Source organism: Dendrobium catenatum, unplaced genomic scaffold, assembly GCF_001605985.2.
Source record: "Dendrobium catenatum unplaced genomic scaffold, ASM160598v2 fragScaff_scaffold_716, whole genome shotgun sequence".
NCBI classification, from domain to species: Eukaryota; Viridiplantae; Streptophyta; class Magnoliopsida; order Asparagales; family Orchidaceae; genus Dendrobium; species Dendrobium catenatum.
Window position 1 is genome coordinate 9,118,315 of NW_021319178.1, and position 15,338 is coordinate 9,133,652.

Below are 15,338 nucleotides of genomic sequence, written 5' to 3' on the forward strand. Positions count from 1 at the left end.
CTTCTTTTATGACCATTAGCTGAATGAAGAGTCTATAATTGAGCCAAACCTATGTGACCTCAAAACCAAAGACAATTTGCCACACTAATGAGCAAAACTTTAACAACTAGTAAAAAAAATATCTCGAATAAAACCTAAAGCAAAATATCAAGATAAGGAGAATTTATTCTATGCAGTCAACGAGAAAATTTTTACGTCCTCCGACCGGACGTCCGGTCGGAGGCCAAAACGCGCCAAAAAACGAGAAATACCGAGCAAATACCGATGAATACCAAACAATAACGAGGAATATCATCACATGAAGACCCAATACCGAGTTATACCGAGCTATACCTAGCAATACCAAGTTATACCAAAGTTGTACCGAGTTTTTCCTAGAAAAAAACTCGGTACAACTCGGTATTGCTCGGTATAGCTCGATATAACTCGGTATTGGTCTTCACAGAGCGGTATTCCTCGTTATTATCAAATAATACCTAGCAATACCGAGCAAATATCGAGTTTTCTGGTGGGATTTTGCCTCCGACCGAACGTTCCTCTACGTCCTTACACCGGACCTAATAAAAGTTCGCAGTTAACAGACGGCATTCAGAGATGAATCAGGATACGTCACATCATTTTTTTCTGTGTACCACACTACCACTGTTGTGTATTGTTATGTACCGAATGACATGACACATTCTAATTTGCCTCTAAAATGTCCGGTAACCACACAAAATAATTTCTCCAAAAAAAGATCCGATTGAAGAGTAAAAATATTGACACTCGTACAAACTTGACTTTTTTTTTTTTTAACTTTGCTTTCCCTCCAACTTTCATTTTATTTAACCTAGTCATTAACATAAATGTAAAATATATAACAAAAATGTTATTCTCCTTAGCAAAGCGTTATTTTTCTCATTTTACATATAAATATTATGACCTTCAAAAATCAAATACAAAATTCCTACCAACCATCCTCTAAAATTTATATAAAAAAATGGCAGACGTCTCAGAAAATTTCATGTTCATTTCTTCATCAATACAATAGTTCAAAAATTGCATAAATTATGACCTTCATTTCATTAGAAAAAACCTATTTTAAGAAGATGATTTTGATTTGAAATTAAGATTTCATTTGGAACAGCTTTTTTTACTATTTTTAAATTTATTTTATAGCAAAAAAATTTTGGTTTTAGTCCAAAAAATTTTTACCAAAAAAATTACTTTAAAAAGTAGTAAGAAAACTATCCCACACGAAATCTAAAGCTTCATTTGGAATGATTTTGCTACTGCTTCTTAAAACAATTTTTTAGAATAAAAATTTTAATATTTAAATTAAAAAATTATTTTAAGAAGTAATAAAAAAAAATCATCCCAAATGAAACTATATATATATAAGATTGATAAACTGCAACAATAAAACTAATCTTTGAGGAGAACTTCTATATAGGGAGTTGAGCAATCTAAAAATAAAAATTATATCAAGATATCAAATTGCATTATATTGGACATAAAAATTATTAGATTTATCTAAGATTTAGTACAACAAACACTCTTTATATGCCGCACTAATCTCAAAGCAAAACAAATTCAATAAATTTCAATTCCAACCTAGCAAAATTTGTTTTCTTGCACATTTTTTTCAGTATATATCAAAAAGAGCTAAACCAGCATAACTTAATAAATTCACATTTGAATATCAAATCACCTTTTGCCTTAGAAAAAGCTCAGTTTTTGAAGACAGAAATCAGTCCGTTAAAGAACAGAATGGGAAAATAAATTTCTTGCAAGATCAAATTTAGGGGGGTAGAAAGATACGTATTTCTGAACAAACTGTATCAGAAGTCATAGTTCAGCGTGCTCTCTGCAAAAACTTTAGGTATGGCGTTCTTCTCCGCCAAATTGAAAGCAGCAGAAATCTGGGAAACAAGAGAATTGAATCAAAGGGCGGAGAGAATTCCAAATATCTTTCAACTATAACAAGCATGCCTCTTAAGCTTCATTTCGGACAACTTTCTTACTGTTTTTTAAAGTAGCTTTCTAGTATTCTAGAACTAGAAATTTTTATACTAAAAAGCTGTTTTAGAAATCAATAAATAGCTGTCCCTTGAAACGGCTTTCTTATTACTTCTTAAAACAGTTTTTTAATACAAAAATTAAAAAAAATTAACTAAAAAATTACTTTAAGAAACAATAAAAAAATAGTAAGGTTTTGTTTGGGACGGCTTTCTTACTGCTTCTTAAAGCAGCTATCCAGTACAAAATTTTTAATTTATGTACTAAAAAATTATTCTAATAAGCAGTAAGCAAGTCGTCCCAAACGAAACCTTAGACATACTAGGGAAAGCAGAAACAGACATTATTAACACATAGAAGCATCAGGAAAATGACTTGACATTGTTCAGATAAAATATGCAGAAGCGAGAAACATATCTTATGAATTGAGCTGGAAAAAAGAAACAAAGGCTTAAATTATTTCTCATATGGTGAATGAAACCTAGTTATTCAGATATTTCATTTGTTAAGTGGTGGAATCTAATTATTTTCCCTATAAATAAAATGTATTACACGAGTTAGTAAAGAGACAAACGCCTAAATGGTTTCTAAGTTCTAACATTGTTGGATTATTGTAATAAGAGCATTTTGAGGATTTATTATATTTAAGCTGTCTTAAATATTTTTCTTTATAAAGAGGGGAGGGCCATCTTTAGCTATATCAAAAAAATTAGGGCTGCAATTTTCAACAATCACATTATAGTGCAATCTACAGTAACAGCAACAACAAGATATAGCCATCAATTGAGTCATTCTATATAAGATTCATGTGTAATTGTGCAAGCTGCTCTACTTTTTTTGCTCTATCTTTGAATAGGGTTAGTCTATTTTCCAACATCATCCTTTTTTTTTGTCAACTGATTAAGGAAGCAAATAAGAACAATCTTTAGTGTGCAACCTAAACTAAACTTGCAATTGGTTTTACTTGCTAAGTTTTCTAAAAAAAATTAGATTGCAATTGCTTTTACTTGCTAAGTTTTCTGATGCACATATCTTGTACAGATAAAGGTTACAGCCAGATAGATGCTTCAAAAAAAGAAAATGCACGATGCATCCAATAAAACTGTAACTTCATTGTTCAGGAGTTCATATGAATCTCATAAGTCTTTGATAAGATAGACCGTAAAAGAGAAATATAAGTTTAGAAAACTGTTAGGCCGGTTCACCCTGAACCGGTCCAGCCGGCCCAAGGGCCGGCTCAGGTTTATAGGAGGCGGAACATGTCCGCCTCCCTTACTCTTGCCCGCCCACATGGTGGTTCCCAACTTGCCTAATGGATTTCAAATTCAAAAGGAGGGGGCGGGTAGGCCTTGAGAGGGAGAATTGATTGCGAAAGTTTTTGTATTAAGAGCATGAGATGTTTAGGAAGGGATTATGTTTTGATTGTGTTAGAATTCATAAAATTTGAGAAGGGGAAAAATACCTTCTTCTTATAAAACAAAATTATCCATATTTATAGATATATACAAGATGTCTTAATAAAGAAATAAATAACTTCTAATTGATACATAATTGCCTCAATATAATCATTCCTAATTCAGCTACCCAAATATAGAAGGATATTGGCGTGATCCAGGTGAGCCTCCCACGGATTCTCATCCTGACCGTGGGATCAAATGCCAAGGGATGACTGAGATTTTGACACTCCCCCTCAAGCTGGAGACCAGCTTGCAATTACTCGCTCAGAGGTAGAGCTGCATTGGTTATGGATAGGATATCAACCACCAGAGAAAGTCGGCAATGAAGGCCGATGATGGAAAACTATCCTCAAAATTCCAACAATTAAGGCTAGTTGTGGGAACTTGTATCCCTCAGAATTCCAGCAATGAACGCCGGTGGTGGGAACATGTATTTCTCATAGTATTCCTCAGAAATTCAGCAATGAAGGCTTCTCGGAGAAAATTTCCCTTGTCGACAATAAAGGTCGATGATAAAGATTTTCCTCCCTTTTTTCACCAAAAAAAAATTTTTTGTCCGGCAATGAAGGTCGTTTTTTTTTTTCCGATTGGTTAAGCCGAGTTTTAAAAGACTCGGACCGGATGGCTAGGGCACAAAGAAAGGCACGATTTGCCCTCTCAAGACGCAAGTCGAGTCTCCGTCCCGACTTCCTTCTTTCGGTCGGCAGGAGGAGTTCAGTTTGCATGGCCTCTGCCGAATCCCCGTCTCCACTGGATGGATTGACAGCACTTGATCTTCAACGGCAATGAAGGCCGTTTCTTGCTCCGTCCGTGCCCATGGCTTTGGTCGCACGTCTTCTCTTCTTCCGTCGTTGGCTTCGACTGACCTTCTTCGACGACTTGCTCCTCCTGTTGGATCGGAAGTTTTGAAGACTCGTTCGTGGCTATTCGACTATCCTCCTTGGACGACTTGCTCTCCGTCAAGGCAAGGCTTCGTCTGCGGCTTGCAACTTCAGTCTAGGCCTCCATCCGTCGTCTGTTCGCCAAGCTTCATCCGCAAGGGCTTCGTCCTAGTCGTCCGCAGAGCTCGGTTATTGCGGTCGATTCTTCCAGACGGGATCAGTTTGGCTTGCGATTCTCTCGGGCGACTTCATCTCCTGGATGTTCGACTATCCTCCTTCGACGACTTGTCCTTCCTATCGGATCGAAAGTTTGGATCGGGACTTCTGCTCCTTCTTGGCTTCCGGCTTCTACGTGTAGGGTCGGCAGCGATGCTCCGATTTTTTTTTCTTCCTCCGATGATATAAGATCGTTCTTCGACGGCAATTAAGGTCGTTGGCTCTGATACCATGTTAGAATTCATAGAATTTGAGAAGGGGAAAAATACCTTCTTCTTATTATACAAAATTATCCCTATTTATAGATATATACAATATTTCTTAATAAAGAAATAAATAACTTCTAATTGATGCATAATTGCCTCAATATAATCCTTCCTAATTCAGCTACCCAAATATAGAAGGATATTTGCGTGATCCATGTGAGCCTCCCACGGATTCTCATCCTAACCGTGGGATCAAATGCCAAGGGATGACTGAGATTTTGACAGATTGTATTTCAATTAGGGTATCTTGGCGACTTGGGCTCTAGACGTTCTTTTCTAGAGATTTGGGAGAGACGATCGTCCTCTTGAATTGAGGATCTCTTGTATCTTGTTTTCCTTATTGTTTGGCTTTGATTTTTCTTCCGCAATATATTGCCTTGGGCTGTTTTCACCCAGATTTCGCATTATTCTCGCTGTTTTTCACCAATTGGTGATAGGTTTGCTTGCGAACTCGAGTATTACCCTTAGGGTTACTTGCAAACTCAAGTATTTCCTATCAAAAACTTGTTTGTATGTTGTTTCACAGGATTTGAAAGAGGTTGAAAGCAGATGAAAAGCCTCAAATTTTCAGTATACTCTACAACAATACAAAGAACATGTCAGTTGCAATGTTGTTTTTTTCTTCTGCTTTATTATATCTGTCTATTCCAAGTAGACCAAGAACCATAGAGTATTGACAAACCTTTAATCCTTTATTATCTCACATCTCTATAAAAATTTTACTCCTTGAACCTAGGTAGAGCCTTTAATCGAACATGAAGTTCTTAAAGTGACATTCAGAAATAAGTATTGCAAAATTACTTTGTAGCAAAAAACTTATAAGTTTCCAATTACGTTATTCAATCAGAACGTCCAATGCATCAAGAAATTTAAATTTCTAAAACCAACCGAACCAAATGAAAGCTTTAATCTTTTAGATGCTATAAACTAATGGACAATTAGATGCACAGTGAAATGTTAATATAATTTCTGAGATTTCAAAAAACTAATGACAAAAAATATGTAACCATTATCAATACTAAGCCTTAATCTTTTAACCTAAAACATGTTTCGGGTCAGATTTGGGTTCATTTCAAAAAACTAATGACAAAAAATATGTAACCATTATCAATACTAAGCCTTAATCTTTTAACCTAAAACATGTTTCGGGTCGGGTTTGGGTTGAACCCAAATCGGACCCGGCACTTTTTAACCCGACCGAACCTGACTGTTTTCGCAAAAGGTTCGAATTTTTGGACCTGAACCCGGCCCGCTTCTTTTATGTTTTACTAAAATAATTTTATTTAATTCGATTTATTTAAACCTAAATCGAATTAAGGTAAGATTTACTTCAATCAATTTAAAATAAATCAAAATTAATTCAATTTGAGCAACATGATTTATTATTTTTCGGAAAAAACATTTACTTATTTCATAACAATCTTCTAAAACTCTCCTAAATCAATAAAAAATGCGTCAAACCGGATTGATTTCGGGTTTCCGAGTCAACCTGAACCCAACCCGGTTTTAGGGTCGAAATCCCTAACCCGAACCCAACCCGGTTCGGGTTGATCCGAACCCGAAATTTTTGGGCCAGGTTAGGGTCGGGTCCGGTCAAATATTGACACCCCTAATTGGAAGAAGAATCATGAGGTACAAAAACAACAAAGAGACTTGGAGAGGAGGATATAAAGAGAGAACCTTTAGTTGTATTTCTTGTTCACAGCAACAGAATATCAGTTGTGTTACTGCACATTTTTCGACACAAACACGATTGCCTATGCGCACTGAGAAGCCAACCTTCCACTAACCTACGAGTACTAAAAACACAATTGCAACGTCTCTTATTTTTATCGTTTATTATATCCGTCCACTCCAAGAAGACCTAGAACCTTAACTAACCTTTGATCCTCTATTGTCTCGCATCTCTGTAAACCTCATATTCCATGAACAGACTTCTTTTCGTAGAGCTTTCAATCCAACATGAGGTTCTTAAAGTGCCATTGGGAAATAACTATCTAAAGAATTACTTGGTGCAAAAAAGTAAATATCTCCAAATTCATATGTTTCAAATCATGTTGTGAAATCATAAAGCTGAAGGAATCAAGAAATATAACTTTCTGATACCAGTGTTACGAAATGAACGCCATAATCTTTTTATATGTTATAGACTAAAACTTTGTTTGGGAGGGCTTTCTTACTGCTTCTTAAAGCAATTTTTTAGTTCAAAATTTTCAATTTTTGTACTAAAACGTTACTTTAAGAAGCAATAAAAATCCGTCTCAAATGAAGCCTAAATGAGCTATGGAAGCCTAAATGAGATTTCAAAACTAACGACAAAAAATGTTACCATTATCATTACTACCGTAATCCCAACCACCAGGGCCCACTTTATTAATGCTTATTCTTCATTTATTTCCTGATCCCCATTATCAGAAAATGAAGTTCAGTGAACTACTGAACTGTGTTATTATATTGTCAAAGATTTCAAAAAGAAAAGACAAAAATATGTCAACATTATCATTACTAGCACAAATTAACAATAAGAGTGAAAGCAATGACGAGACGTAAAATATAGAGAATATAAAAGATGCAAATTTTATATGGTTAGACTATATCAACTCTTATGCATCCATGTTCAAACAAGGAATATTTTCATTATAATTGAGAGCGGCACATCAAAATTCTTTTTTTATAGACCTCAAAATATAGGGAGAAAAATAATAAAGGAACAAGACAACAAAATAACACATTTGAAGGAGAATATATCAAAGAAAGAACCTTGAATTATATTCCTTGTTCATGGCAAAAGGGTATAAGTGTATAACTAACACTTATTCCAACACGGTCATGATCGACTATGACACCACCATGCATGCACCAATCTTGTGCAGCATCGAAAAAATTCACCATGATCACAAACAAAAAGAAGAAAAGTAACATTTTAATCTTTATTTTTTATTCTCCATCTCCACCTATTTTTTTACTCTATGCACTTATATCTTTCTTTTTGTCTATCCTTTTCCTCTCTCTAGTTTATTCTTATAGACATTAACTCTCTCTCTCTCTCTCTGCCCTCCCCCCCACACACACGAGAGATTATTCTGCGCGGACACCGGACGGGAGAACCGTCCGGTTTACGCTTAGATACCAAACTCGGTACTCGGTACCGCTCGGTACTAAGCTCGGTACTGGACGTGGCGCATTTTCATTGGAGTCTGGACTACGCAAATAATATTTTTTTCCTATACACACAATCATATCACACAAGAAGGAGAAAAATCAATCAAATTATCTTCTTGCGGTCATCTTTTTATAAGATTTATGAAGATGTAATTTATAAATAAAAACCAGTTTAAATTTTGATTTGGATCTAATACATAATAATATAATAACTGAAAAAACCTTTCATCCATATTTTTTTTATCCAAGCTCAAGTAGTATTAATCCATAAAAATTACCTATTTTAAATTGTGTTTTAATTTTATATAACACAAATTGTGCTCTCATAAATTAATGATCACTTATCCAAAAAAACAAAAATTTTACCTAATCAACTGACAAAACTAACTCCGTGCAACACAACCCCTCAATTATCCACGGAGATTAATTTAGTTTTTGCAAAAGATGGTTTCTCCATTTATGTCTTTGTAAGCCTGTTTGATAGAACCTTGGATTCTTCCAGTATATTCACCATTAAGAAATCCCCTTCCATGTAAATTGGGATAAATAGATATCTAAGTTGAATATGCTTTATCATGAAACAGAACGTTGCACTCTTAACTAAATGCATAAAACCTTTTTCTTTTTGGAATGGGTGATATTTCACGAGAAAGTTCGCAAGCAAATGGATTCAAACCTGAGTCCTCTGCAAGGAGAGAGAAATCCTCAATCACTAAAGCAAGCAAGCAAACATTACTATCACAAAAAAGAACAATGCCATTCTATTCCTCTCCTAATTCTTTAAATAAAAATTTCAGCCAAATTATTTCCTTGTCATCCTCAATAACTATAGAATATTCAACTTCTGTGTTAGATAAAGCTACAATTTATAATAATCATGATATTCAACTATTAGTAGTATCAACCAAGGTATCAATAGATCCTATCATAATTGAAGTGTCAAAATCACTAACTTAATCCACATCAATAAAAATTTATAGTTTCACGACATTCTTTCAAAGCATAAGTATTAACAGTGCTCCTATCAATTAAAATAAAATCCACACCATTTACACTTAGGTAAAAGGAGTGTAAAGGATTCCAAACGCATGGGTTTTAAGAATATTGGTGCTTGGTTTAAAGTAAAACAAATGCAATGTAAAATTTTGGTGTGTTTCGAATTCACCCTTTAGTTCATTTTTGGTGTATTTGAAATTCCTCATATTTGAGCAAGTTTCAAATACATTGAAAATTCATTGCAATTGCCTCCTTTTGTCCCACACAACCCACCGTTGCAACGCGCAAGCCGCTGACCACCGCCTGCAGCTGACCACCGTCTCCGCCTTCGTCGGTTCCTCCACAAACCACTGTCGGCCACCATAAAAGACCACCGCCACAACCCCCAACCACTAACACCCACCAAAGTTGGCTACAAGCACCGCCAATCACCACCACTCTCGACCACCATACCGCCACCCACCACCGCTGACCACTACCTTTGCCCGCCGCCCGCCTCAACCGCAGGCCACCACCGACGAGCGACGAGCACCGCCACTAGCTACTGCCGATGACAGCCACCACTATTACTAGCCACCACAATCCACCACTATTGGTTGCCAATGTCGGCCATCTACCACACCCTCTTTGCACTTAACATTGTATTCATTTTACTTCAAATCAAACAAAAATAATAATCTCATGCATTCCTTTTATACTCATCTAAACAACTCCAAAGTATTTCTTTTACATTGTATTTCTTTTACAATGCATTTTTTTTTTTCAGCCAAGCATCTAACCAAATAGCCCCTTAATGTATCTTGCTTGGATTTGAACTACATTTGCTAACGCACGCCATAAAATGTATTATTGAGCCAGCTTATCAACCCAAAATTTGGCAATATGTTTTGTCCTTCATTAGTTTCAAATAATTTTTGCTTTGAGAGTTTAAAGTGACAAACCAAGAAAATACTCACATATTTGATCTTAGCATAATAAATATATATAAAACAATCTCAAATATGAACGTGAGATAGGTTCAACGAATAAGCCAAATTTTCATAAGTAATCTTTATCTCAAAAATATTATACTCAACATAAGTTTGTATTACTTCAACAAATAAAAAAAATTCTCATTAGAGTTGATATCATACTACTTTTGAAATCCTTTTATGAGTGGCCTAATTTTGTATCTTTTATTGTCATTTAAGCTCTTATTTGATTCTAAAATTCATTTGTTCTACAATGCCTTTTATCCTTTGGTAGCTTGTATAATTGTCAAATGTCATTTTCTATAAGGAGTCAATCTCCTCTACTATTGGTAGTTCCTATTTGGCAAAGTTTTGACCTATATTGCTTCTTAAAAGCACTCAAGTTCATCAATATGAGTTAAAAATAAATCATGTATGGAAAGAAAATATCTATAGTTAGGTTTCAGCATCCTTTAAGATCTTCTCAGTTGTATCACAGGCGTGCTCAAATCTAATTGTATCTCAACACTCCTAGAAGCCACCTGACATCTTTCTTGCACATCATCTTTGAATAACTCCTCCAGCTCAATTTATTTCCTATGAAGATTTGCTTCCTAACATTATCATACCCGTCTGTATGCATGATATTTTCATTTAGTGAAACTTTTTTTTTTTCTGATTTTTATGATGATAACACTAAACTATATAAGCCAACTTTATAAACTCCATCTCTAAATGGAATATCATAATATTTTATCCAAAGGAAATATCACACTTGAAAAACACCTCTAGCTCAACTTAATTTCCATTGCAGGTCTGCTGCTTAACATAAAAATACCCACCTTTATAAGTGATAGTTACAATTAACACAACCCTCTTAGTTTTTATGATCATTCAATTATGATAATCCTAAAAATATGTAAGCCAAATTCATCAACTTCATATCCAAATGAAAAAAATATCTAACAAATTTACTGATGCGGACATCAGATCCTTAATTAAATCAATTAAATCAAATCTAAATTAATTTATTAGAATCCTTCTTATTTCATTAATCCTATTTTTGGAAGGTCTTTAATCAAATCAATTAATTCAAATCTGAATTAATTGAGTATTTAATACCTTAAATCAAAATATATTGAATTTAGACACATGCCCCCTTCCTCTCTCCACATTAATTCCCCACCCAACCCTAAGAACCCAAAGCCAAATATCATCTCCCCCTTACCTTGGCTGCCCCTACCCCTTGCTTTCTGCGATCCCTGTTTGCTGGTCAGTGATTGCTTCCAGGTGATTCTAGAAGACTGTGTGAGATTGTCCAAGGCATCCCGTAGTGCATAGTTGCTGTCCGACCTTCCCAAGACTCTGTTAAACTGCTGTCCAACAGATTCCTGTACTTCCACATCTGCTGTCCAGCCCCGCAACTCGCCCTATCGCTGTCCATATTTTTTCCAGTTGCTGTTTGGAGTTACCAGCACTAGAAACCTGTTGTCCAGAAGTCTTCAACCCAAGGGATCTAGTCACACCATTGCCTAATTCCCCAAAGTGATGTCCAGAATTTTCCCACAGCAAAATACATTGCTATCCAGAGATTTACTGCACGCTACATTTCTGTCCAGACATCCGAAATCAGTCCAGAACTGCTGCAGGTTCGTTCTAAAGGTGCAAGTTGCTTTCCTCTCGTCATTGGCCCCAAACAACATCACCAAAGCCTAGTACTTTCTCAATTTGGTAAACTCTTCCTCCAAGTCATTTATCTTCTTAGTTGCTTATCAATTGTGGTTTTATTATATTCATGAAGATAGTGTTAATGCTTCCCCACTAAAACCTAGTAATTGAAGAGTTGAGTGAGAGACCTTTCTTAGTAACTAATCTTATTGTTAGCATAGGGATTTTTGATGAAAACCTTCCATGTATGCAACATTTTGAGTACTTGACTTGATGTAGAACTACGTATGAATCCGATGAAGTTTTGTAAGATCTTGCACAACTTTTGATTAGAAAATAACAAAGAGAACTACAAGCATTTAAAATAACGGAATAAAACGAAAAAAGGGGTCACGCCCGCTTAGCCTAAGTCACGTGACCAGAGATTTGAAACTTCAAAATAAATTAGAAAATAACACCATGTCAGATCATTAGCTTCAATCAAAATCCATAGTCTAACAATAAGAATTAGTAAGCAAAAAAGTACACTCAAATCCCAACGTTTACTAAGCTTAGCAGAAGCAGGTGGAGGCATCCTTCGTGACTACAATCAATTCACAATAAAAGTTAGGCTAAAGAAGTACATTGAGGAGGAGTAGAGAACCTTCGTCAAGGGTCGGCGGCGATCCTCCACTCAACGATCTCTAACTGCTCTTCAATGGCTTCCACCAATATATCCAAGATGCGCACAATGTAATCTTCAACGGAGTGATCGATCCTCGGGTTGACGTCGAAGAAGGTCGAATGTAAGATGCACACAAACCCGTGCTCGTCGTACTCAAGTTCATACTCGGTGTCGGGATCGGCCATTCATGGGTGCTTGATGACAAAGTCCTCCCAAGGGTTGCTAATACTCTTGAGGATCGTTGACAAGAAAGAAGTTTCTCGAGAAGTGGGGTGGAAGGAGGCAGGCCAAAGGAGAAGAGATTTAAAGGTTGTGCTTTGGACTTGAAAGGGAGAAGAAATAAAATCTGAAAATAATTTCAGATTTTTGGAGAGAAGGGGAGTTGGGATTTGACATAATTCCAAAAGGGAATGATAGAGGGGAGGGGCGGCAGCAAGGAGAGAGGCTAGGGATTTATTTCCAAATATCAATATTATATTTTGGAAAGAAATAAGGAGGTGTGATGGCTTTGGAAATTTCGGCCAAAGAGGATTTGGGGATTTGAAATTATTTCCTAAGTGAAGAGTTGGGTTTAGGAAATAATTAAAAGGGAATTAATGGGATTAGGGGAGAGGGCCGACGGCATCATGAGGCTGGGAGGGGATTGGGGGCAAGTGATTGGGGCTTCCTATTTTGGATTTAGGAATTATGAAAGTTTAAATTAACTTCAATTTAAATTTGAAATTCAAATAGAGTTAATTTAGAAATTTTTTTAAAATAGATTTAATAATTTAAGAAAGATTTTAAATTTCAAATCGCTTAGATTTGAATTCAAAATCTGCCCCAATTACTCCAATCCAAATTAGGCAAGGGAAATTAAAGTGGGAGGAGGGCTAGGGCCGGCGGCTTGCTTGGGTCGGGAAAGAGGGCCGACGGTTAGGTGGAGGTGGGGTTGTTTTGGGGAAAGAATATAGAGAATTAAGACCACGAACCCGGCCGTCTCCAAAATTGGTGAGTAATGCGTCAATCTCCCTTTCCAAGGGATCTCTCTCTGATCTCTCAAGCTCTCAAGAATTCCAACAATAAAACACAATTCTCAAAATTATTCATTCATTCATTCATTACCCTTCAAAGACAAAACAAGGGGCTATAAATAGCCTAGTACATGAGACTCAAAAATAGAAAAGACGACAATGCCCTTGGGGCTTACATACGACATCTTTTTACTAAAAGGGTATAATGGGAAATAAGATAAAACATAAAACAAATACAATGACGCATAAATAAGTAAATACATAAAATAAATCAAAAGTACAATGACTCGATCGTGTCCGTAGATCGGCGGTCACGCCTCTGATAAACCTTCCAAGATCTGATGTCTCCATCATGACTATTTTAGGATCTTAACCTCTACGCATGTGATTTGGTCTAAGCTTGTTTTATCGTCTTATTGTTTTGTCTTATCGCATAAAATCAATATAAGTGTATTTACTATTGTTCTCTGAAATTTAAGCGGGCAAAATCCTAGATCAAGTATCATCTAACATTGTAGTCGTGCATCATTTATTGTTTAATTTATCTTAAGCCAATAGAATCCACATGGAAATAAGCAAGACATCCTAAATTTTTTTAAGGGTTCGCTTTGTTAGATGTTTTCAAAATATATGCATTTCATAAATATAGTCCATTTAAATATACAGCTTATGCATTGAATATATATATATATATATAGGAAGAGCAAGATGGTGTAATGCTATAATTGGTAATCGCCCAATTTAAATGATTTTAAAATACAGGAAAAAATAGAGTTTTAAATATTTTAAATTCCTCAAAATTACTATATAATTTTTTGCTTCATGTAAACAATAACTTATTAATAAGGCACATTAAATATCCCCTAAATAAGATTTACCTCATTGTTAATCCAAACTCCTTCAGATAGTTTATCACACAAGAGGATTGAGTATATTTATTACTTAGATAAGCAATAATGCCCACAATTTTGCCTACCAAGTCTTGGGCAATGCTACATGTAACCTCATTCATCTATCTATTTCAATCAAAGTTAACTTAATGCACCCAACAATCACATTCTGCTAAGATGTTCCTAAAAATGTCCCAACCACAAATATCTCACTAATTAAACAAAATTCTCTGTCCTATTTATTATTATACATGTCACGTCCTAGAATCTAAATTAGAAAAGAATTATATATTTTATCTTTAGATATAATAATAACCAAAGCTATCTAATCTCTTTCAATAATAAAATATCATCGAAAAATTAATCTATTGGTCAAAACATCAACACAGATTTGTATTCATTACTCCAAAAATCATATTCGTGATATTTTTTCAATAATCAGTAAATCAGTAATCGTTTGCTCAGTAAACAGAGTTGTCACTTTACCCATCAGCACAATAATCATCTCCTTATAACTCTTAATCAAAAAATCATGTTAATCAGTAAATGATAACACTAAACCACAGCATTTAAAAGAAAGTATGTCGGCTGACTATATTGTCCAAGTTAGCTAGTCTTTAGCCAACATCAATAAATAATCAACATTTACTTGTTTTCACGCATATTATTACAAAAGTAATAGCAAATGACTATTACCCAATCACATGCCCATATTATTCACAATGCTTGTATTAATATTTAATAGTATGCTTGCATTAAAATGCCAAAATTAGTATTCTATGTAAATCATACAAAATGCAATAATTACAATTTTATCCGATGAAATTACAAAATGAAAATGAATCAGTCAAAATGCCTGAAATAATCAGTGCTACAAAATATAAAAAGCTAAGCATTAAAAGTTCAATAAATCATAGAAAATGTAATAAAATCATTTTGGGAGAAATCAAACGATCGAAATCAAAATATTTGAAAACATAAATAGGATAGAAATCACATACAATGATTTGAGTAGTTTTAGTAAAAGTAACGAAACGAATCGGCGACCAAAATTCAGACTTCTCTTTCCTCTCTCTCTTTTCCTTCTCCCCTTCCTCCTTTCCTTCCACGACAAGCTAAGGGAGAAAGGAAAATGAGTGGATGAAATTGTTATTATATATATATATATATATATATA

General features: G+C 35.0%; 1 protein-coding gene across 1 annotated transcript in view; it reads right to left on the bottom strand.

Moving 5' to 3' along the window:
* Nucleotides 1-1,563: 1,563 nt before the first annotated feature.
* LOC110105300 (outer envelope pore protein 24, chloroplastic) overlaps nucleotides 1,564-15,338 on the bottom strand; it is a 17,767-nt gene continuing 3,992 nt past the window's right edge. Inside the window, exon 3 of the mRNA XM_020834740.2 lies at nucleotides 1,564-1,901. Coding sequence (XP_020690399.2) covers nucleotides 1,821-1,901 — 81 coding nt within the window. The 3' untranslated portion in view covers nucleotides 1,564-1,820. The remainder of the gene's footprint in view (nucleotides 1,902-15,338) is intronic.